This window comes from Podarcis erhardii (genome assembly GCF_964252035.2).
Source record: "Podarcis erhardii genome assembly, chromosome: 7".
Classification (NCBI taxonomy): Eukaryota; Metazoa; Chordata; class Lepidosauria; order Squamata; family Lacertidae; genus Podarcis; species Podarcis erhardii.
Window position 1 is genome coordinate 85,239,557 of NC_138511.1, and position 24,915 is coordinate 85,264,471.

At 48.2% G+C, this 24,915-nt stretch overlaps 2 protein-coding genes across 2 annotated transcripts in view; both read left to right on the top strand.

Annotated features, from left to right (window-relative positions):
* STRN4 (striatin 4) overlaps positions 1-24,915 on the top strand; it is a gene marked incomplete at its 5' end in the record, with an annotated part of 127,693 nt that overhangs the window by 35,553 nt on the left and 67,225 nt on the right. The window lies entirely within an intron of this gene.
* Positions 21,901-24,915, top strand: part of PRKD2 (protein kinase D2) — a 57,193-nt gene continuing 54,178 nt past the window's right edge. Inside the window, exon 1 of the mRNA XM_081868817.1 lies at positions 21,901-22,365. Coding sequence (XP_081724943.1) covers positions 22,126-22,365 — 240 coding nt within the window. The 5' untranslated portion in view covers positions 21,901-22,125. The remainder of the gene's footprint in view (positions 22,366-24,915) is intronic.

Sequence of the window (24,915 nt, forward strand, 5' to 3'; positions counted from 1 at the left end):
GAACACTGGGCTGCCCCCCACCGCTCGTGACTCTCTGATGAAACCTCGCTTGAGATTCTTGTCAATGAACTCCCTTAACTCCTGCATCTCACTGTCTGACATTGCATACAGCTTGCCCACTGGCAATTGTGCTCCTGGGAGTAAGGTAATTTGACAATCAAAGGGTCTGTGCGGGGGCAGCTTATCTGCTTCTTTTTCGCTGAATACGTCAATCAAGTCAGCGTATTGTGGTGGCACCCTCCCCTTGTCCATCATTTCCATCCCTGCTAGAGTGCCCCTGGTGCCTGCCTGAGCCTCTCCCTCCTTGCAGTGTTCTAGGCAATGTGCTGATCCAAAGGAAACCACTCTCTGATGCCAGCCTACTAGCGGATCGTGTAGCGCCAGCCAGCTCATACCCAAGATAATAGGAGCTCCTCCCAAGGTGGCTACGTTAAACGCTATCAGTTCGGTGTGTCGTGCCACCCTCATTATCATTGGTACAGTCTGTTGGCTCACTTCTCCTCCCAACAGCTCCCTCCCATCAATCGTGGTAACCTGCAAAGGCTTACTCAATGGGATAGTCTGTATTTGGTGTGCAGCTGCAAACTCTTTGCTCATGAAATTACATGAGCTACCTGAATCCAATAGCGCCTTTATCTTCAGTGGGTGTCCGTTTGCCAGTTCCAGCAACACCTCTATCACAAGCGCTGGTCTTGGAGGTTCCGGCGTGGGCACATTCATTACTCCCTGGCCTGGCTGCTGTGCCCTGATGTCGGCAACCAGGCGTTGGCTTTTACTGGCTCCGTGATTTCTTCTTCCTCCTTCCCCCCAACAGTTCCCGCCATCCCTTGCCATTCCTTCCTTTGCGGACAGACTCTGGCAAAGTGACCTGGCTGTTGGCAGAGATAGCATCTCTTGCCGCTCTTTCCCTCCTTCTTCCGCCCTTCACTGGTGTTTGAAACTGCGCGCGCGCGCGCGCTGTTCCAAGTTCCATCGGCTCTGCTGGCGGGAAAGGCTGCTCCGGAATCTCTGGAATGCGGAAGTCCTTCCAACGTTCCCCCTTTCCTTCCCGCTTTTCCATAGCTCTAGCTTCCTGGCGTGCGCCAATGGACAGCGCTGATTTAGTCAGCTGATCCATAGACTCCGCCCTAGGCGCCCGGGAAAGTTCATCTTTCACTGCCGGAGAGAGACCTTCTTCAAACAGCATTTGAATAGGTTCACTAGCAAGGTCCCACCCAAGTCTATGAATCAGCATGGTGAACTCAGTCCAGTACTCACGTACAGATCGGCTCCCCTGTTTACACGCCATTAACTGCCTGCGCACCACTCCTTGCTCGATCTCGCTGGAAAACATCAAGTCCATGGCGCGAAAAAACTTCATTGTGTCCTTTAAGATTTCATTATTGGCTGCCATCAGGGGCCGAACCCAGTCCCTCGCCCCTCCCTCTAGATGGCCAATCACGTACGCCACTCTAGAGCTCTCGTCGGGGAAGTCATCAAACAGTAGATTGAGAGCATATTGCATCTCTGTCCTAAAGGCTTGATAGTTCCGGGGATCCCCCCCAAATTTCTGCACCAGTCCAGGCACCCGTCTGGCAAGTGGGGTGGTTTTCCCCTTATCTGCATCTTGAGCCCTCCTCTCCTCGAGCCTCGCCGTTTGCAGTGCCAGCTGGACCTCCAACGCCCTGTACCTTTGTTCCAGGCTTGGATCTGCGCCAGCTCCCGCTCCTGCTCCTCCGGTTCCGGATGGTTCGCTCATGATGCCTTCTGCTTGCACAAGCTGCTTTCAAAGACTGTCAGATTGCTGTGATGGGATAGTGAGCTGCTTGTGCGTAAAAGCTTGATCCCTCTGGGGTTTGGCTGGTCATCCAAACCGATGCACTAACGGAGCCCCCAAAGCATGACTCCGTCAGTCGCTGGTAGAATCTGACAGTGGGCGTCTACGGAATTTACGCCAACATAAAAGCTCTTTGACAGACATGCGCTTTCGAGACTCTCTGCGTGACAGTTTCCGGCGAAGGGTGGGCGTTCCCAACGGGGGTCCCGTTACCTCTCCACTACTCTCACTGGAAGCATCCCAGAGCCTCCCCTCCGCTGTGACTCCTGCACTCCCCCTGCTGGTTCCCTCTTCTACTGCAGATTCTCTCCTATTCTCCTGTAGCCTGTCCACCACCTGTCTCTCCGATGGCAGTTCCCTGACACATTCCTTAAAAGATTGTGAAGGAAAGTCTTTCGCACTTCTCCATAGGTAAAAGAAGCAGGTTTGCAGTATAATAATAATAATAATAATAATAATAATAATAATAATTTATTATTTATACCCCGCCCATCTGGCTGGGTTTCCCCAGCCACTCTTGGCGGCTTCCAAAAAATATTAAAATACTATAATACATCAATCCTCTGCGCCGTTTGGTGGTAAGTAAATTATATTCAGTGCAGCTTAATCACAGGCCAGTGTGAAAACTGCCCTGGAGTGGAGGCAATTTTTATGAGGCGCGGTGATATTTTTTAATAAGTGTTTGACATAAAAATGTGGTCCTTTGGTTTGGCTGGTCGAGATGATGTGGCACAAAACTTGGGCTTTTGGAGTTAGGGCATTCAAGCAACCATAAATGGATGCATTTATGTAAGAGAACTTGCTATTTCCCACGATCCAGATAAGGAATATAAGGCCTGCTACTTTGTACGGCTTTGCGGTCACCAATTGTTCTTCCTTATCGTGCCGCAGCCTGCTTCCTCTTAAGAGGGACTTCGCTCGGCAACCCATAAACCAACGCAAAATGTCCCCAAGTCCTCTGGCTTCTCTCCATTCCTCCCATCGAAAGGTCAGCCCCCAAAAACATTTGAATGCCCACCTCTTCTCCTTGAAGGTCCATTGATTTCTGATTCTCTTTGGCTAGGCTCCCCCCCCCAAACGTGGGAAAATTGTAGCTTCTGAGAGTCTTTGCAGGGGCGCAAGGACCTAATTCCCTTTATCTGGTTGCAGTAAAGGAGCTTGAGCAAAGCTATAAGGGGCCACCCCCCAGATATAATATATAATTTATTATTTGTATCCTGTCCATCTGGCTGGGTTTCCCCAGCCACTCTGGGCAGCTTCCACAAAGACCAAAAATACACTAATATGTCATACATTAAAAACTTCCCTGAACAGGGCTGCCTTAAGATGTCTTCTGAATGTCAGGTAGTTGTTTATCTCTTTGACATCTGACGGGAGGGCGTTCCACAGGGAGGGTGCCACTACCGAGAAGGCCCTCTGCCTGGTTCCCTGTAGCTTTGCTTCTCGCAATGAGGGAACCGCCAGAAGGCCCTCGGCGCTGGACCTCAGCGTCTGGGCAGAAGGGGGTGGAGATGCTCCTTCAGGTATACTGGACCAAGGCAGATCACTCACACATGAACCAAGAGATAAGCAAAGGGTATCCTTTATATGGCACCTTGACTGCTCATTCCTATTTGCATGAGGGAAGAATTCTGTCTGTTTCTGCTGCTCCCCCTAGGCGGATGAGCATTAGTTTTCCTCCACGTTGGCTCACGCGGAAGAAAGTGTTGTGTATGCCAAATTGATCAGGGAAGGGCAATGAATTGAGTGTCCCTAATTTCATAATCAAGCCTCCACCTTACTGTTATGTCTAAAAATATTTGCATAGGCAATTCATTATTATTTTTTTAAAAAAAGAATAATTCAAAGTGGCTTACAACAACAAACGCATGAAAATTTACATGAGATCAACAATTCCAGAAAGACGTCTTAATTGCTTGCGTAAGCTTGGCAGCATAGAAAAGTTTTCAGCAGTTGTTTAAAGGTTAGAAAATAGCTGAATCGGTAGGGCATGAGACTTGATTTCAGGATTGGAGGCTCGAGCCCCACGTTGGGCCAAAAGATTCCTGCATTGCAAGGGGTTGGTCTAGAGGACCTTCAAGGGTCCCAACTCCCTGATTCTAAAACAGAAGGTAGCTGCCAGGGCTGGGATATAAGGGTTCAGGTGGTCCCTATAAACCTAACTTGTTTAAGGCCTTGGCAATTAATACAAGCACCTTGAACCTGGTTCGGTATCAGGTGGGCAGCCGCTGCCAATGCTTTTAACAGGGGCGTCCCATTTTGCCACCTGGGTCTCGCCAGTTACCTCCTATTTCCTCCAAGCGCAGTTGCCAAGCCATCGGCTTAAGTGCCAGCAGCTCTCTCTCAACAAGCTAAGCCTTTTGCGGCCCAACTTGGCGTGTCCTAAGTGTCAACAATGCCCACACCTGCCGTCCTGCTTGCTTGGGCATGGGACCAGATGCCAAGCTGTGCCCCAGGGCTCCGGGAGATGCTGGGTGGCACAGCAACTGTTCTGCATGGTGAAATGTTGTCGGGCCAGCTAGGTCTTCTCAGCATCGCAGAACTAGGTGGGGGCATGAGGGGCAGGCAAAGGGGGCATTGCTTTGGCTTCTTTGGGGCCAAGAGGTGGGCATCTCTGTTGCCCTCCTGTGAAGGAGCCCTCTGGGCAGCAGCCAGGGGCCATCTGCCTCCTGCCATCACTTCTCAAATGAAACTCGCTTCCTGACAATTTTTAAGTATCTGCATCCTGTTTGCCTATCCTACTGGCTCACACGAGCGTTTGAAGTTCTAAACAACTTAAAGCCCAAATATCTGAAGGAAAGCAATTTTCCGTACAGAGACCTTCTTGGAGCTTAAGAACAGCAGAAGGTGTTGGTAGTTTATTTTGAACATTAATAGTTACCACTCAAGGTAAGGTAAGGTAAAGGACCCCTGGATGGTTAAGGTAGACTATGGGGTGCAGCGTTCGTCCCTGCTTTGAGGCCGAGGGAGCCAGTGTTTGTCCGCAGACAAATTTCAGGGTCATGCGGCCAGCAGGACTAAACCTCTGCTGGCACACACAGGACCGTGATGGAAGCAGGAGTGCCATTTTCCTCCCTGCTGCACTGGTACCTATTTATCTACTTGTGCTGGCATGCTTTTGAACTGCTATGTTGGCAGGAACTGGGACAAAGCAATGGGAGCAAGTCCAATAGGCTCAGCGGTTTATACAGTGGTACCTCAGGTTACAGACGCTTCAGGTTACAGACTCCGCTAACCCAGAAATAGTACCTCGGGTTAAGAACTTTGCTTCAGGATGAGAACAGAAATTGCACAGCGGCGGCAGCGGGAGGCTCCATTAGCTAAAGTGGTACCTCAGGTTAAGAACAGTTTCAGGTTAAGAACGGACCTCCATAACGAATTAAGTTCTTAACCCAAGGTACCACTTTATGTGCTACCTGCGTTCCGATTACCTGGTTACTGCTCTTTTCTGCCTTGGTCAGACCACACCTGGAATACTATGTCCAGTTCTGGGCACCACAATTTAAGAAGGATATTGACAAGCTGGAAGGTGGGCAGAGGAGGGCAACCAAGATGATCAGGGCTCTGGAAACCAAGCCTTTTGAGGAACGGTTGAGGGAGCTGGGTATGCTTAGCCTGGAAAGGAGGAGACTGAGGGGAGATAGGATAGCCCCAATCAAATATCTCAAGGGCTGTCACATGGAAGATGGAGCAAGATGGTTTTCATCTGCTCTGGAGGGTAGGACTCGAACCAATGGCTTCAAGTGACAAGAAAGGACTAAACATCAGGAACTTTCTGATAAGAAGAGCTGTTTGACAGTGGAGTGTACTTGGGAGGTTGTGGACTCTCCTTTTGAGGTTTCTAAGCAGAGATGGGATGGCCATCTGTCAGGCACAGTTGAGGTCCCTGCACGGCACTAGATAACCCTTGTGTTCCTTTCCAACTCTTTGCTTCTATCATAAGTAACAATGGTTCCAGCTGAGCCTCCCTGTGGGGAGCATTCCACATGTGGGAAGCCACCACTGAAAAGGCCCTGTTCTCATGTTGCCACTCTCTGGACCTCCCAAGGAGGGGACACATGTAGAAAGGTCACAGATGACCATTGCACAGTCTGGGTCAGTTCACATGGGGAGAGGCTTAGCTTTGTATAGCTTTCTTCTGTTGCTGAAGACACAACCCGAACCCTGACATAGATTTTTTTTTTTTAAGGACCCATTGCAAATTGTTTTAACAATAATCTTGTATTTTCACATTGCTGTAGCCCACTCTTTATGCTGAAAGCCGGATAAGAAATGTACATAATATTATGGGCTGCCGTGCAGAGAACCGCGAAAACAAATTGAGCGTCATTCCATGGGGCTTACTCCCAGGGAAGTAGTTGCAGCCTTATGGCCATAGCGCTCCCTAGGAATCCACCTTGGTATATCTTCAAATCCTGGATTTTCAGAAATACTGATGGGCCTTGAACTTCTGTCACAAAAGAGGTTGGGCGCCATTGTGACTCTGGCGTGTGAGCATAATCGGAACTATTCCACATTCCCTAATTAGATGGGAATTTTTTAGAGAGGCACTGCCTTTCAACAGTAGCTCATTCCTTACGTCGATTCTGGGTCAGCTATGTTTTGCACGCCGACGAGACTCTGTGCTGCCTCCAAACCTCAAGAAAGGGCCCTCTGCTGAACCTTTCAGTTAGGTAAATGTACTTTAATTTCATTCATTAATCAGACAAAAGCCAGGCAGTTAATTAAAAGCTTTTGACAGCCCTGATTAACACAGGCATGGGTATGTTATTAATCACTTCTACAGCGCTGGTACAAATTGCCTTCTGGGTTGCTAACCCATTCATCAACTCTCCAGAAGGCCCAACATCCATCAAGCAGAGAAGCAAGTTAGTTTGACTAAGTGAGTGACTGTAGGCATTTTGAGACTGCATTTGAGGTGGGGGTACACTAGCCTTCAGCCCCAACACCCCAGTTCTCAGGGCCAGGATACATGAATGAGCAATGGCGGGTAATATAATATTATTATTATTATTATTATTAATAATAATAATAATAATAATAATAATAATAAATTTTATTTATATCCCGCCCTCCCCAGCCGAAACCGGGCTCAGGGCGGCTAACAACACTAAAGTAGTACAACATTATAAAAACATTATAAAAATTAATTAAAATCAAAATTGATGGCAACCATAAACTAAAGTTTTGTAAAGATTGCCAAAGGAGGGAGTCAGGCTGCGCCCTGACCAAAGGCCAGGTGGAACAGCTCTGTCTTGCAGGCCCTGCGGAAAGATGTCAAGTCCCGCAGGGCCCTGGTCTCTTGTGGCAGAGCGTTCCACCAGATCGGGGCCAGGGCTGAAAAGGCCCTGGCTCTGGTTGAGGCCAGCCTAACCTCTCTGTGGCCTGGGACCTTCAAGATGTTTTTATTTGAAGACCGTAAGTTCCTCTGTGGGGCATACCAGGACCTCACCACTGAGCCTCTGCTGGCATCCGTCTGTCTCAGGAGGGAGGAGGCAGAGACTGATGCAGGAAAGACATAATAAAAAAATTCCTTCCAGTAGCACCTTAAAGACCAACTGAGTTAGTTCTAGGTATGAGCTTTCGTGTGCATGCACACTTCTTCAGATACACTGAAACAGAAGTCACCGGACCTTTCTATATAGTGAGAAGGTGGGGAAGGGTATTACTCAGAAGGGTGGTGGGAATGGGTGATTGGCAGATAGCTGCGATGAGCCTGTTGACGACTCTTAACGACTGCAATAGGTCTAACAGGAAAAAGCAAGGGGTGAGAAGGTGAAAAATGGCTTTGTCATGTATAATGAGATAAGAATCCAATGTCTTTATTCAAACCAGGTCTCTCCATAGTTTTAAGTTTGGTGATAAGTTGCAATTCAGCAGCTTCTCTTTCCAGTCTATTTCTGAAATTCCTTTGTAATAGAACAGCTACTTTGAGATCTTGTATAGAATGTCCTGGGAGATTGAAGTGTTCTCCTACTGGTTTTTCTGTCTTGTGGTTCCTGATGTCGGATTTATGTCCATTTATTCTTTGGCGTAAGGTCTGGCCTGTTTGTCCAATATAGAGAGCTGAAGGACACTGTTGGCATTTTATGGCATACACAATGTTAGACGATGAGCAATTAAATAGTCCCGAGATGGTATGTGTGATGTTGTTGGGGCCAGTAATGGTGTTGTCCGGGTGTATGTGGCAGCAAAGTTGGCATCTGGGTTTATTGCAGGCTCTGGTGCCAGTGTCCGTGTTAAGTCTGGTTATAGTATTATTGTGGGTTAGGAGTTGTTTAAGATTGGGGGGCTGTCTGGAGGCAATGAAAGGTCTTCCTCCCAGAGCTTGAGAAAGAGAACTGTCATTGTCCAGGAGAGGTTGTAGATCTCTGATGATGCGTTGTACTGTTTTAACTTGGGAGCTGTATGTGATGACTAGAGGTGTTCTGTTATTTTCTTTTTTGGGTCTGTCTTGCAGCAAGTTCTCTCTGGGTATCAGTCTGGCTCTGTTGATCTGTTGTCTAACTTCATCTGCTGGGTATTTTAGTTCTAAAAAGGTTTGTTGTAGATCTCTTAGGTGAGAGTCTCTGTCTGTAGAATTGGAGCAGATGCGGCTGTAACGTAGTGCCTGGCTATATACAATGGACTGTTTGGTATGTTTGGGATGGTAGCTAGAGGCATGTAGATATGTTTGTCGGTCAGTTGGTTTACGGTATAAGGTGGTGTCTATGCGCCCATCCTGTATTTTTATAGTAGTGTCCAAAAAATGTATTTCTTGCATAGATTGATTCATTGTTAGGTTGATGGTGGGGTGAAAATCATTGAATTTCTGGTGGAAGGTGTCCAGGGTCTGTTGACCATGTGTCCAGATGATAAAAATATCATCAATGTATCGCAGGTACAAGAGAGGTTTGAGTGGGTAGGAGTTTAGGAAACGTTGTTCTAAATCCGCCATGAAGATGTTGGCATACTGTGGGGCCATGCGGGTGCCCATTGCTGTGCCGCTGATCTGAAGGAACAGGTCATCACCGAATTTGAAGTTGTTGTGGGTAAGGACAAATTGGCAGAGTTTGGTAGCAAAGTCCGCTGTGGTTTTATCTGAAATGGTATTCCTTATAGCTTGTAAACCATCGTTGTGTGGGATATTGGTATACAGAGATTCCACATCCATAGTAGCTAGTATAGTATTGTTGGGAAGATTATTTAAAGATTGTATTTTCCTCAGAAAATCTGTGGTGTCACGTACATAGCTGGGAGCACTGATGGCATATGGTTTCAGAACAGAGTCCATATAACCGGAGACACCCACTGTAATAGTGCCAATACCTGAAATGATGGGGCGTCCTGGATTTCCTGGTTTGTGTATTTTAGGTAGAAGATAGAAAGTTCCTGGTCGAGGTTCTGTTGGTGTGTTTGTGAGGATCTGTTCTTGGATGTGTGGGGGTAGCTCCTTAACAATCTTGTTCAGTTCTTTTTTGTATTCTTGTGTGGGGTCTGAGTCCAATTTTATGTAAAAGGCGGTATTGGAAAGTTGTCTGTGAGCCTCCTGAATGTAGTCAGTTTTGTTCATGATGACGACCGCTCCACCTTTGTCCGCTTCTTTAATTATAATGTCTGGGTTGTTTCTGAGAGGAAAGACATGTTTCGTTGCAGCGGGGGGCAGAGGAAGGCGTCCGGTTGTGCTTCTGCAGATGCACAATGGCATTTCTTCTCTGTGTGCTCCTCCCAGAGGTCATTCCTCCTCTAGTGGCTGCTATGGATGCGCAACCTGACAGTCTGTCTCCGGGCACTGCAAGGGATTTTCACATGGCAGGGTTGATGCTGCCAGCCTTTGCGTCATGTTTGCAGACATCTTTGTAGCTCAGAGTTGGCTGGGGCTGGAAGCCCCACGTCCTCAGGGATCCTAGCTGGTTTTGTACGTCACTTATGAGGACGCTTTCGCTGAAAGGCAGGGTGTAAATAGAAGTTAATAACAGACAACAGCTTTATGCCTGTTGTCTTTGTCCATGGAGTTTTCTTGGCAGGGATACTGGAGTGGCTTGCCGGTTCCTGCTCCAGGTGGATCACGTTTGGTCAAAACTCTCCACTATGATCTGTACCTCTTGGGTGGCCCTGCACGGCATAGTTCATAGCTTCTCTGAGATTCAAGCCCCTTCGGCATGGCAAGGCAGTGATCCACGAAGGGGTTTTCCCAGTAGTGATGTATGGAAGTGAGAGCTGGACCATAAAGAAGGCTGATCGCCGAAGAATGGATGCTTTTGAATTCTGGTGCTGGAGGAGACTCTTGAGAGTCCCATGGACTGCAAGAAGATCAAACCTCTCCATTCTGAAGGAAATCAGCCCTGAGTGCTCACTGGAAGGACAAATCCTGAAGCTGAGGCTCCAGTACTTTGGCCACCTCATGAGAAGAGAAGACTCCCTGGAAAAGACCCTGATGTTGGGAAAGATGGAGGGCACAAGGAGAAGGAGACGACAGAGGACGAGATGGTTGGACAGTGTGCTCGAAGCTACCAGCATGAGTTTGACCAAACTGCGGGAGGCAGTGGAAGACAGGAGGGCCTGGCGTGCTCTGGTTCAGGGGGTCACGAAGAGTCAGTCACAACTTAACGACTAAACAACGACAACAAATAGCTTTATGGAACCTTCAGGTTCAGAGGGGTTCTACCTGGGAAGAGTAAAGTAACCTGGTTGCTTATTTGCAAAAAGATGCTAAGGCAATGCGCACCTTGGTCCTCTCAACTTAGTGCATCCTTTCAGAATAAGCATTTAATGATCCCTGAGGACTGCGACTCCTGGGCTCTCTATGTGCTTGTGCATCTACACCAAGGGTCAGCAAACTTTTTCAGTAGGGGGCCGGTCCACTGTCCCTCAGTCCTTGTGGGGGGGCCGGACTATATTCTGGAGGGGGGAAAAGAACGAATTCCTATGCCCCCCCAAATAACCGAGAGGTGCATTTTAAATAAAAAGGAGACATTCTATTCATGTAAAAACACCAGGCAGGCGCCAAAAATAACCCAGAGATGCATTTAAAATAAAAGGACACATTCTACTCATGTAAAAACACGCTGATTCCCAGACCATCCACAGGCCAGATTTAGATGGCGATTGGGCTGGATCCGGCCCCCGGGCCTTACTTTGCCTCCCCATGGTCAACACCAAGGGGGAAGTTGTGGCTGGCTTATCCTGGAGTGCCTTCCCTTCCAACAGGATGTTTCTGCAAGGCGCAAGCGACGGGAAGGCGGGAGCGAATCGGCCCCTCCTAGGGGAGCCGTGAGAGGATATGCTTCTTGCGACTCCACCTGCATTCTGCATTTTTGCCAGCCGAGGTAGGGGAGAGGAGTGCAGCTCAGAGAGGGCTGGAGTGCTGGAACACCTGGTTTGCATGCCAGAGGTTCCATGTTCAGACCCGCTCATCGCTCCAGCACAGCTGGAAGAAAGACTTCCATGCCTGAAACCCTGGAGAGCTGTTACTGTTGTTGTTGTTTAGTCGTTTAGTCGTGTCCGACTCTTCGTGACCTCGTGGACCAGAGCACGCCAGGCACTCCTGTCTTCCACTGCCTCCCGCAGTTTGGTCAAACTCATGCTGGTAGCTTCGAGAACACTGTCCAACCATCTCGTCCTCTGTCGTCCCCTTTTCCTTGTGCCCTCCATCTTTCCCAACATCAGGGTCTTTTCCAGGGAGTCTTCTCTTCTCATGAGGTGGCCAAAGTATTGGAGCCTCAGCTTCACGATCTGTCCTTCCAGTGAGCACTCAGGGCTGATTTCCTTCAGAATGGAGAGGTTTGATCTTCTTGCAGTCCATGGGACTCTCAAGAGTCTCCTCCAGCACCATAATTCAAAAGCATCAATTCTTTGGCAATCAGCCTTCTTTATGGTCCAGCTCTCACTTCCATACATCACTACTGGGAAAACCATAGCTTTAACTATACGGACCTTTGTTGGCAAGGTGATGTCTCTGCTTTTTAAGATGCTGTCTAGGTTTTTCATTGCTTTTCTCCCAAGAAGCAGGCGTCTTTTAATTTCGTGGCTACTGTCACCATCTGCGGTGATCATGGAGCCCAAGAAAGTAAACTAGATGAGTGCAAATACACAGCAGCGAGCTCAGTAGTAGGTTGGTGCCAAATCCAAAAGCGCAGGGTTCCTTTAGCACAGTTGCAGCCACGCTATTTTCTAAGATAACACCATAGTAATCTCGATCTCTCTCTCATTTTGAGTTTTATTTATTTATTAAAGTTCTTATGTTACATCGGTAAACATTATCATATTACATCACAAGGCTTATTATACTATAATTTTCAACATGTATACAAAGTTTATATACTAAAAGAAAAAAAACAAGGACAAAAAGCTACTACTACTCCAAAATCATATATGTACCAACACTTTGGACTTTCTGTCTTTTCCATTGTATATTCCTTTTTTACAAATGAATGTGCTCTTATTATTGTATATTTCCTTACATTTTATCTAATACATTCCTGTATTAATATGTACCCTTGGTCTTATTTCTCTTTTTTTAAAATAATATTTTTTGAACATTTTCAAATATAACAGAAAAAAAAGAAATAAAACATCCATTTTATAACCTTCTTTTCATTAGCATCTTGCCAGGACTTCCCCACCCCACCCCCTCTTGTATTCCAATTCCTTGAAATAGATTCAGCAAGTTCTTACCCCAAATTTTAAACTTATTATAGTTAACCCAATGTTAAGAATGTTTTTCCATCCCCTAAAATCGACCCCGCTCCCTTCCACGAGTTCCCCTCTTTAATATGCAGAACAGATTAAAATAAAAGAAAATAGAACAAAGAATAAAATATAATTTAACACCCTTTGGATTCCAAATTTCCCTCCCCCCTTTCCCGGTTGCGTTCCCCAATGTCCATCAATGCCTGTTGTCATCCTGGAGCTCCCACATCTAGGCCGAAATCCTTCACAAGTCCACTTTGCCGTCTTTTTAATAGTCTTTGCCGTCTTTTTGATCATCTTTAGTTTCAAGCGTCCAATCTTGGAAAAGCTCTATCTCAAAAAGGTCCATTTTTTCCATCCAGATCTCTGTATTTAAGAGTAAAAACTCCAATTTTGTTTCTTTAGACCTTTCAAATCTGGATGTCCCAAATGTTCCCACTTCCAGCTTTGTCCAATTCTTGTTGTTCATGTTGTTCTTATTATTCTCTCTCCTCACTTTCCTCTAGTTTCTTTTCCTGCTCTCCTGCAAAAATGTTCCAATTCCAAAAGCTTCTAAGTCCCCTACAGAGGCTTTGTTATTCAGGAACAAAACTTTACGTCAAGTCCCTTCCATTCTTCAACAGATAAATGTATTGTTTCCTTTAGTGTAGAGACCTCTGTAGACAAAATAGTGTTCCATTTCTGCAGTTTCCCAGGAGATAAAAAGTCCAATTCAAATTCCATACCAGCAATACTTGTAGTGTCCCACAGCCCCTCTAGAGGGATTATAGTAACTCAGTTTCCTTCCAGATCGCACCCAACAGTCAAAATAACTTGTTATTCCTTGTTTTAAACAATTTATATCTAATTTGTAACAAATGTAACCGGCAAAGTCCTCATAACAAAGTTCTCTTTTTATTCTTCAGCTTTGACAGCTCCTTTGACAGCTGTCAAAGCCTCTGTTTCTCCTCTCCCGGCGCTCTCGTGGATCGCTCCCGGTTCCCGGGGGGGGGGGGTTGCATTTTAGCTCACGTTCTACTTTTCTCCTCCAGCCCAGTCTTATAATTTTCCATCGTGAAATTAGTGACTTTATCAAAATCAGGTAGCACTCGATCTTAGTTGTTAAATCCTTTGCTTTAAATCCTCTACGACAGGGGGGAGACTGACTTCCTTTTTGCACCTCCCCCGCTCGCTCCGAATTTAATTTTTTTTCCCTTTTTAAGTCCAGTTTCCAATTACTCACGGGTTGTTCTTTTTAATCCAAATTTTCAATGGAAGAAGTCAGCGCTCTCCGCCAAATGGCATGCGGCTTCGCTCAGTAGGGGAAGCGGAGGACTCATAGCACCACACCCCCCCCCCGGCACCCGCTCCGCAGCCTTTAAAAAGGCTCCTTCGCGGGTCGGGGGGTGCAAACGGTGCCCGCCGAGTCACCATGCCCATGGGTTTCAGCGCCCATGGTTTTTGAGGGTCCCCGCGACGCCGACGCAGTAGAACCCAGCCCCTGCCGAGCAGGCTCCCTCCGGAGCTCGGAGGGAGTCCGCCATTCGGCGATGGCGCCAACCCAGAAGTCCCTTATTTCTCAATTCAGTCTCTCTCCAACGTCAATCGAATGCTAGCATAGCGAACCTTTACTGTCTTTTTGAACATATATCTTCTATCTATCCCACTTTTCCATACATTTTTGTTTTGAATTGCCTCACAGGCTATTTGTCAACTGTGCCATTTCAGCAAATTCTTGTAGCTTGTTCTGCCAATCCGTTATTATCGGGACTTCTTCCTTCCACCCCTTTGCCACCAAAGTCCGAGCTGCAGCCGTTGCGTATAAAAATACCTCTTTCTCTGAAGCCAAGCAGTCTAAAACCCTGGAGACGGCATTGAAATCCACACAGACACACCGGAAAAGCAGCAAAACAATTATTTAACTAACAAGGGTTGTCAACTTACAGTGGTACCTCGGGTTAAGTACTTAATTCGTTCCGGAGGTCCGTTCTTAACCTGAAGCACCACTTTAGCTAATGGGGCCTCCTGCTGCCGCCGCACGATTTCTGTTCTCATCCTGAAGCAAAGTTCTTAACCTGAAGTACTATTTCTGGGTTAGCAGAGTCTGTAACCTGAAGCGTATATAACCTGAGGTACCACTGTGTTAGGTAATTTTCAATTGCTTAAATGTCCGCCACCAAATTAATTCAGGCTTGTAAACAGCCGCTAGCCCGGTCGCCACTGGGTGGGTGGCAAGCGTTGCCCACCAGGCAGCTAGGCAAAGAAGTGGAAGAGAGTTGGGTGTGGATCGTTGTCTTTCCCCCGCAGGTGAATAACTGAGATCCACGGGGACATCTGGCGCACTCAACGCTTTTGAGGGTGAGTTCCTTGTAGACTTACAGTGGTGCCTCGCAAGACGAAATTAATCCGTTCCGTGAGTCTCTTCGTCTTGCGGTTTTTTTTGTCTTGCGAAGCAACCCTATTAGCGGCTTAGCGGGTATTAGCGGGTATTAGCGGCTTAGCGGCTTTTATAAAAAGGAAAAAAACTCGCAAGAACTCGCAAGACGTTTCGTCTTGCGAAGCAAGCCCATAGGGAAATTCATCTTGCGGAACGACTCAAAAAACGGAAAACTCTTTCGTCTAGCAAGTTTTTCGTCTTGCGAGGCATTCGTCTTGTGGGGCACCACTGTATTTGGAAAAAAATGGAGGTTGCAATCCTTTAGTGTGCTTCAGATGGGAGGTAAGCCCCATCAGGAATATAAAATCCACGAAAGTGGCTTGCTGAAGGAGTGTCTCCCCCCCCCCCCATCATTCTGCCCGGACACTGAGGTCCAGCACAGAGGGCCTTTTGGTGGTTCCCTCACTGTGAGAAGCCAAGCTACAGGGAACCAGGCAGAGGGCCTTCTCGGTGGTGGCACCTGCCCTGTGGAACACCCTCCCGTCAGATGTCAAAGAGAACAACAACTACCAGACTTTTAGAAGACATCTGAAGGCAGCCCTCTTTAGGGAAGCTTTTAATGTTTGATGTATTACCGTATTTTAATATTTTGTTGGAAGCCGCCCAGAGTGGCTGGGGAAACCCAGCCAGATGGGCGGGGTATAAATAATAAAAATAATAATTATTATTATTATTCTGGCAAGGGAGCCCCTCCGCTGCGATCCTTTTCAGCTAGAGCCGCCAAGGGACTGAAACCAAGAGTCTCCTGCTTGCAGAATGTGTACTCTGCTTCCGCAGCCCCTCCTTAAAGCAGTGGGGGAAATACTGTATTTTTCGCTCTATAAGACGCACCAGACCACAAGACGCACCTAGTTTTTGGAGGAGGAAAGCAAGAAACAAAATATTCTGAACCTCAGAAGCCAGAACAGCAAGAGGGATCGATGTGCAGTGAAAGCAGCAATCCCTCTTGCTGTTCTGGCTTCTGGGATAGCTGCGCAGCCTGCATTCGCTCCATAAGACGCACACACATTTCCCCTTACTTTTTAGGAGGGAAAAAGTGAGCAAAAAATATGGTAATTAGGATTGTGCCCCGCGTTACTCATACACGAAGTGGATTCATCAAAACGAACAGGCAAGACTAGCTTAGCTGCAGGGGTTTCGTTCGGTCTACTGTAAGCATGACTAACGTTGGATAAAGCCCTTCATGCTTCCGAGTTTCTCGATGTGGCAGCCACAAGCCTGGGCTGTACTGTGCGAGTGTCATTATCCCCAATTTGCAGATCTGGGAGAGGAAGAGGCCTGCCTGAAGGGAATTCCAGGCTTTCCACATCACAGCAGGCTCCTAGCCCCTACACCACACCAGCCTCCTGAATAACTCTGCCAGTTTTTATGGAAAAGGAGAGGGGAGGAGAAGGAGGAAGAAAAAGCCAAGAAGCGAGAGAGTAAAAGAGGTCACCATTAGGGTGAAATAAAAAATGTAAGGTCTTATATATATAATAAATATAATATATAATAAATATATAATATATAATAAATGTTCATAAATGTACCAAGCAAACACATACATAAATATATAAACCACATGTCTGAAGCAGCACAGGCAAACAGCCCTGAAACCATTTTGACTCCCAAACTGACCAAATGTTTTCTCTGCAAAGTCAAAGGAAAATGGAAAAGCCTTCTCATTGTCTTTTCCTTCACAAATCCTGTCTTAAGGATATGTCTGTGTATGAATAGGGTGAGCCTGTGACCTGGCTCGGAACTAAGTATTTGTCACTACAAAAGACTGGCCAGGCTCCCCAGGGTATCCAATCAAGCAAGCATTAACAGGTAACCTGCCAGTCAGGAGGTAAACAGCGCACTCTGTTGTAGACCGCCTTTTCTTTTATGTAGGTATGATGTGTCCGGGGGGTGGTCTTGGACTACACCCCTTCTGTAATGCATGCATGATGTTTCTGGGGGTGGTCTTGGACTCTAGGGCGGGCAATTTAAAATGCCTATATAAGGGCGGACCCACCTGGGTTCTGGGTCCTCCTCCTTTCCTGCGGGTGAGGGGAGCACCCTGTTGCAACAGTTCAATAAAGATCAGGCTTACGAGATGCTTTGCTTCTCAATATTCTCTGCTTGGCCTCTGTTCTTTTCTCCGACCGATGGAGAACCTGCAAAGGACTCTATAAGGGCTCTTGTGTCCCCCATAAGGGCAAATTTTCGTTTATTACAGGGAAACCCTTTCTCCTGCAGCATCTCTACTGCAAGGAAGTGGGCCGCCAAGACTTCCTCAAACCCGAGAACTCTCCACTGCGTCTCGCCGCAAAAGGAAGAGTGTGTTGGAAAACAGGAAGCCTTTCTTGGCATAAATGGGCATTGCTACGTGTACAATTCAAAGTGCTGGTGTTGACCTTTGAAGCCCTAAACGGCCTCGGCCCAGTATACCTGAAGGAGCATCTCCACCCCCATCGTTCTGCCCGGACGCTGAGGTTCAGCGCCGAGGGCCTTCTGGTGGTTCCCTCATTGCGAGAAGCAAAGTTACAGGGAACCAGGCAGAGGGCCTTCTCGGTAGTGGTGCCCGCCCTGTGGAATGCCCTCCCATCAGAGGTCAAAGCGATAAATAACTACCTGACATTCAAAAGACATCTTAAGGCAGCCCTGTTCAGGGAAGTTTTTAATCTGTGATATTTTACTGTATTTTTGGTTTCTATGGAAGCCGCCCAGAGTGGCTGGGGATACCCAGCCAGATGGGCGGGGTACAAATAATAAATTATTATTATTATTATTATTATTATAAATGACCCGCTGCCAGATCAAGAGGTGGGCATTGCTGCTAGGTATTTGGGACACAGCCCCCTCCCCCCGCAAATTTGCACATGCCAATTATAAACTTGGGTGGACTTTCAGAGTGGGGGGAACAAACTCTTAGCCACGAGTAGGCAAAATAAGGTCCAGGGGCCGAATCCGGCCCAATCACCTTCAAAATCCGGCCCGCAGACAGTCCAGGAATCAGCATGTTTTTACATGAGTAGAATGTGTCCTTTTATTTAAAATGCACCTCTGGGTTGTTTGTGGGGCATAGGAATTCGTTCACCACCCAAATAAATATAGTCCGGCCCCCCACAAGGTCTGAGGGACAGTGGACTGCTGCAAAAAGTTTGCTGACCCCTGCTCTTAACTATCAAGGCTTGCTTCTAAGCTCTAAGGGGCCAGCAGGATTTTCTGGGCCAAGGACACTGGATATCAACATACGTAATTCAAGTCCTGCTGGGTCACACCAATGGCCCATCAGGATCCTGTTCTCACAGCAGCCAACAGATGCCTGTGAGAACCCTCTCCCTTCCTATGTTGTTGTTGTTTAGTCCTGTCCGACTCTTCGTGACCCCCTGGCCCAGAGCACGCCAGGCCCTCCTGTCTTCCACTGCCTCCCGCAGTTTGGTCAAACTCATGCTGGTAGCTTCGAGAACACTGTCCAACCATCTCGTCCTCTGTCGTCCCCTTCTCCTTGTGCCCTCCATCTTTCCCAAAATCAGGGTCTTTTCCAGGGAGTCTTCTCTTCTCATGAGGTGGCCAAAGTGTTGGAGCCTCAGCCTCAGGATCTGTCCTTCCAGGGAGCACTCAGGACTTCCTATAGCTTCCAGCAACTAAGATTCAGAAGTACTGCTGCATCCATCCAGCCATGGAGGCAGCATTAGCAGCATTTGAGAGCTTTACAGCTCTCCATGAATTTGACTAATCCTCTTTTGAAGCCATCAAGGTTGGGGGAGCCCTCCCTGCCTCCTGTGGCGGTGAGTTCCATCGTTTAACTACAAGTTGCATGAATAAGAACTTCCTTTCATCTGTCCTGAATCTTCCAAGATTCAGTTTTACTGGATGCCTAGAAGCTTATAAAGTGGAGACAGAAAAGAGGAATATGCAGCTGCCCCATACAGGGATCGAACCTGCAACCTTGGCGTGATCAGCACTGCACGCTCTAACCCCTGAGCTCCCTTTGCCATTACATCGCCAAGCACTTAGGAACACAGGAACACAGAAAGATGAGACCCTACCTGCCCACAGACTGTCTCCTCAGAGTGGTGCATGCTGTAGTTATCTCCTGCTTGGACTACTGCAATGCGCTCTATGTGGGGCTACCTTTGAAGGTGACCCGGAAACTGCAACTAATCCAGAATGCGGCAGCTATACTGGTGACTGGGAGTGGCCGCCGGGACCACATAACACCAGTCTTGAAAGACCTAGACTGGCTCCCAGTACATTTCTGAGCACAATTCAAAGTGTTGGTGCTGACCTTTAAAACCCCAAACAACCTCGGTCCAGTATACCTGAAGGTGCATCTCCACCTCCATCGTTCTGCCCGGACACTGAGGTCCAGCGCCGAGGGCCTTCTGGTGGTCCCTCACTACAAGAAGCCAAGTTACAGGGAACCAGGCAGAGGGCCTTCTCGGTAGTGGCACCCGCCCTGTGGAACACCCTCCCACTAGATGTCAAAGAGAAAAACAACTACAGTGGTACCTCGCAAGACGAATGCCTCGCAAGACGAAAAACGTGCAAGACGAAAGAGTTTTCCGTTTTTTGAGTCGTTCCGCAAGACGAATTTCCCTATGGGCTTGCTTCGCAAAATGAAACGTCTTGCGAGTTCTTGCGAGTTTGTTTCCTTTTTCTTAAAGCCGCTAAGCCGTTAATAGCCGCTAAGCCGCTAACAGCCGCTAATAGCTGTGCTTCGCAAGACGAAAAAACCGCAAGACGAAGTGATTAATTTCGTCTTGCGAGGCACCACTGTACGAGACTTTTAGAAGACATCTGAAGGCAGCCCTGTTTAGGGAAGCTTTTAATGTTTAATAGGTTATTGTATTTTAGTGTTTTGTTGGAAGCTGTCCAGAGTTGCTGGGGAAACTCAGCCAGATGGGCGGGGTATAAATAATAAATTATTATTATTATTATTATTATTATTATTATTATTATTATTATTATTAGTGGACCATCTTTCTCAGTATTGCAGCTCTCGAGGGTTTTGGGCGAGGGTTTTGGGCAGGGGGTCTCTCTTAATACCTGCAGATGGCAGGGATTAAACCTGAGCACCATATGATCAGAGGCTCTCTATCCGGGTGCAGAATGAGTGCATCGAAGAGAGAAAAAAAGAGAGAGAGAGAGAGAGAGAGAGAATGAATCTTGGCTGCAAAAGTACCTCTGGTTAACTTGGTGGCAGCACTGTACATTAAAATAATAATAATAATACAACAATCTTTATTATGGTCCAGAGACCCAACAAATCATTACAAAGCAATACACAATTCAGACAGTCTACCTCCAGGTTAAACAAGCATTTTGTTCAGAATATAGGGATCATTGGTTCTTGCCGATAAAAACTTTGCCACTGCTAATGTTCTAGCGTTTGTCCGGTCTTCCAATAGGAACCTGACACAGTGAGCCTCTGATTTTCCTGGGAAATGTACCAGCAAGGGTAATATCAGTTCAGCCCTGGCTTGCTCGTATTTCGCACAATGCAACAAAATATGTTTTACGGAATCGATGTCTTGAGCACACGAGCAAAGTCTGTCCTGGTAGGGAACTCCTCTCAACCTGCCATCCAACACTGCAGAAGGAAAGACGTTTAGTCTGGCTTTGGTGAAAAGCCTTCGATAGTTTGGTACTGTCAGGTAATAATAATAATAATAATAATAATAATAATAATAATAATAATACTTTCCCCCCTGCAAACTGCAAGCTTCTAGACCTCTGCGACTTCTTTCTCTAAACAAAATAAAAAAATTCCTTCCAGTAGCACCTTGAAGACCAACCAAGTTAGTTCTAGGTATGAGCTTTCGTGTGCATGCACACTTCTTCAGATACATGCACACGAAAGCTCATACCTAGAACTAACTTAGTTGGTCTTTAAGGTGCTACTGGAAGGAATTTTTTTATTTTGTTTTGACTATGGCAGACCAACACGGCTACCTATCTGTAACTTCTTTCTCTAAGGCAGCCTCTACCTTCTTCTGAGGCCCTGTCATTATGCAGATTGGCGTAGTGAAAATCTACCTGGAAATTCCTTGCTGGGTGGGTACCAGGTGAGGTTAACTCAGGTGAAATGTGAGCACTTTGTCCAGGCTCAGAGGTTCCCTTGGTTTTATTTTAAATCCCCGCCTTCCCACGCGGGTTGGGTTTTGGCATAAAGAACCGAAACAGGAGAGGCTGGAGGCCGGGGATTGCCAGCAGGGAGCGCTCTTGCACGACGTGCTGACCGAATGAGCGCAGCCGGCGGAGAAAACAGGGAGTCGTCTCCAGCAGCGAGGGAATTTTGGGATTTTCCTCATCCCCGCTGTCGTCGTCTCCCAATTAGGTTTGACACCTGCTGGCACGGTGTCGAAAGACAGGAAGAGGCTTCCACGCCCTTAGCCACAGCTGGAGAGGTTTGTAATGGCTACGGGGCAGAGACTCGGCTCAGCCTTTCCCGAATCCTGGAGAGAGGAGCCCGGATCTTCCTGGAAACCAACTACGAGCAAAGAGGGTCTGCCTCCAGCCCCGATTCCCCACCAGCGCACTGCAATGCAAACTGGAAGGATCTGCAACACCTGCGGGGCAGAGACCGTCATCTTTTCTCTCCAACTTCTTAAACGGCGGACAAAATAAAGGCAGCAGCTAGTCGCCTTTTAAAGAGAGGCGAGCCAGGGGTTCAAACTAACCTGCAAACCAAATCTTTTCCCCCCGAATGAGTTGACTAAGAGACGGCCGACATGCACTCTGCACGCGCTCAGAGGCACTCTTTCTCCCATGCGCCCAAGGCTGGTTTTTCCGGACACCCCCCCCCTCCCTGCCCCGCCGTGCGCGCTGAGCCCCCGTTTCGCTTGCCAGCGCCGCATCTCGTCTCCTTCCTCTCGGCGCGCTCTCCGGTGCCTCTCCAGCCGTTCCGGATCCACTCCGGAGCGGCGGGGCGGGGTGTCGTGACTTCATCGCCGCCGCCCGCCATTGGCGCCCTGCCTTGTCACTCAAGGCACTTCCTTCTCGGGGTGGAGGGGGGGGGAAAGGCGAGAGGAAAGAAAAGCGAGAGAGGCAGAGAAAAGTTTGTTGGCGCATCAGGAGCGCACGGTTTCGCCGGTGGCCTTTGGAGACGCGCGCGCAAAGCGCACGAAGGCGCACCGTCGGGCAGGCAAGCGGGCGCTCCAGCCTCCATCCATGTGAGACCCTCCCCGTTTTGCGGGGTGGGAGGTGGCGGGGAGACTCCGGCGACCGCCGCCCCGACGCCACCACCACCACGATGGCCTCTCCTCCCGGCCGCTCCTCGTCCTGCTCTCCAGCCCCAATGTCCCCGGCAGCGGGAGCAGCAACAGCCCCCGAGCCGGCGCCGGCTCCGTCGTGCGCCCTGGCCGGCGCCTCGCCTTGCCACGGCGTCTCCTTCCAGATCCAGATCGGGCTGACCCGCGAGTTCGTCCTGCTACCCGCATCTTCCGATCTCGCCCACGTCAAGCAACTGGCGTGCTCCATCGTGGATCAGAAGGTGCGCAAGGCGGGGGGGGGGGCGGGTTGGGCGGCAGGGGGGTTCGCCATGGGGCTGTGGTCGGGGGAGAGCAAGAGACCTCCGTCGGGGGAAGTCTCAAAAGCCTGGGGGGCTGGGATCGTGAATGCGTAACTCGTGTCTTTGTTGTTGTTTTATCTTTACTCCGGGTTAATAACTCCGGATTAACTGGAAAGGCGAGCCTATCGCGGCTGTGTGGATGCTTTGGGTTGCTTTACGTTTTGTATTTGGTCAAAGGCTGTGCGCAGCTCAGTCGGTAGAGCAGGCTTGAGTTCAGGGTTGTGGGTTCTAGCCCCATGTTGGGCGAGAGATTCCTGCAATTCAGGGGGTTAGACTAGATGACCCTCGTGGTCCCTTCCAACTCAGCATTTCTATGATTCTATTGCAATGGTCTAAGGCAATATTTTGGATAACGCGTTATCCACGTGCTCCCTTGTTGGGTCATGTATGCAAGATAATGGGCTGCTTTGCTTATTATAGTGTAACAAATATTGAAAAAACCTGAAAGAACGCCAGGTTAGCTACTGCAGTTTTCTGCCACAAATGCCTTCCATTCCTGAAGTTTTGTGCTGGTAGAAAGGGCCATGAGCAGGATGTGGGGACCTTTTATTCCTCTCCGGGCGGTGAGCACTGAAGCATGGTAAGAATTACGTGGTACTTTGGCATCAAAAGGGAAGCGTGGTACATGTCATGGCATCTGTTTGCAGTCCCTCCCTCGCTGCAGATTCTCCTGGTGCTAGTCGAAGCCAGTTTGCTGGGTGGGAGCTGCCTCCACTTTGAAAAAAATTAATACAGTGGTACCTCGGGTTACAGACGCTTCGGTGTTACAGGCTCCGCTAACCCAGAAATGGTACCTCGGCTTAAGAACTTGGCTTCAGGATGAGAAAAGAAATCACAGCGGGAGGCCCCATTAGCTAAAGTGGTACCTCAGGTTAAGAACAGTTTCAGGTTAAGAACGGACCTCCGGAACGAATTAAGTTCTTAACCCGAGGTACCACTGTAAATCCATCCATACAGGTGTCAGAGAACATCATCACCACCAAACCTGTGGCAAAGTCTCGTGAGACTGGATGAAGACTCATGAGATTTCTTTTTGCGCCTTCTGAAGACTAGGGGGGAGCCTTGCCACTTATGGGGCAGCCCTCCTCTCTCGGTCTGTGAGCGTTCCTGCCTGGCTTCGAGCTCTGGCCAGCTCAGCCGAGTGCCAGTGGCCAGGGAGTGGCCGGTTGACCGGTAGCCACTGCTCCCTTTCATTTCCATTCAGAGCACAGCCTTAGAAGCCATTGGTGTGCCTTGGTCCAGCTGGCAAAGTGCCAGCCTGGCTGCAGGGCACTGGGGCGGGCAGAAGCTATAAAGTTCCAAGGTGGAGCTTGTATGGGGGGGGCACCATTTTTTGCTGCCCTTCCCAACCCACCACCAGAGACACACTGAAACTGCATGGCCTCCACAAGAATCCTGGGAACCATAGCTCTGCAGTTCCAACAAACTACACTTTCCAGGGTTCCCTGGGGTAAGCCATGCGCTTTATGCGATTCAATTGTGACCCTTCCGGTCATGCTTCGTGTCTTCCCTCTCTTTCGTATTCTTTAGCAGCAAAATAAATTGCAGGCTCCTTGGGGCAGTGACCTTCGGGAGGTGTTTCTTTTTTAAAAAGTGCATTTACTCTGCAAAGGCAGATGTGCTGCGTAAGATGAATAAAAAGGGAGCCTCGCATCTGAAGGGCCTCAGTCTGGGTGCTGTGATTTCATTACTCACACGGCAACTGTGGTGTGGTGATTTGTGTGTGCGTTTTATTGTGTGTGTCGTGGGCCTGCCCAGCCCTTTGTGTATATTGGAGGCTGTTTGTGTACGGTTCATATCCAGCTGTGTGTTTATCTGTAGGTAAACACTGCTGTTTGTATGTGTACGACGTTGGAGGCCTTGTGCACAGACACACTTTATCTGTCCCCGCAAAGGTCTTTCGGGAACAACTGTTGGCATTAGAATCATAGAACCGTAGAGTTGCAAGGGACCCTGAGGGGTCCTGCGATGCAGGAATCTGGGCTAAAGCAGCCATGACAGATGGCCGTCCAACCTCTGCTTAGAAACTTCCAAGGAAGTCCACAACCTTCCCGAGGGAGACTTTTCCACTGTCAAAACAGCTCTTACTGTCAGAAAGTTCTTCCTGATGTTGAGTCGGAATCTCCTTTCTTGTAACGTGAAGCCATGGGTTCGAGTCCTACCCTCCAGAGCAGGAGAAAACAAGCCTGTGGCCCCGCAGGTGGCATAGTACACAGTTTCCCCCTGCCTTGTGTACTAATGTCTGTCGATCAGCTGTTTGGCAAGGGCAGGCCGAGTAAAATAATAATAATAATATAATAATAAATTTTTATTTATATCCCGCCCTCCCCAGCCGAAGCCGGGCTCAGAGCGGCTAACAACAATAAAGTAACACTTCATTCTAAAATCAATTCAAAATCAAATTAATGGCAACCATTGGGCTAGAGTTCTATGAGGATTACAGAAGAAGGGGGTCAGACTGCGCCTTGGCCA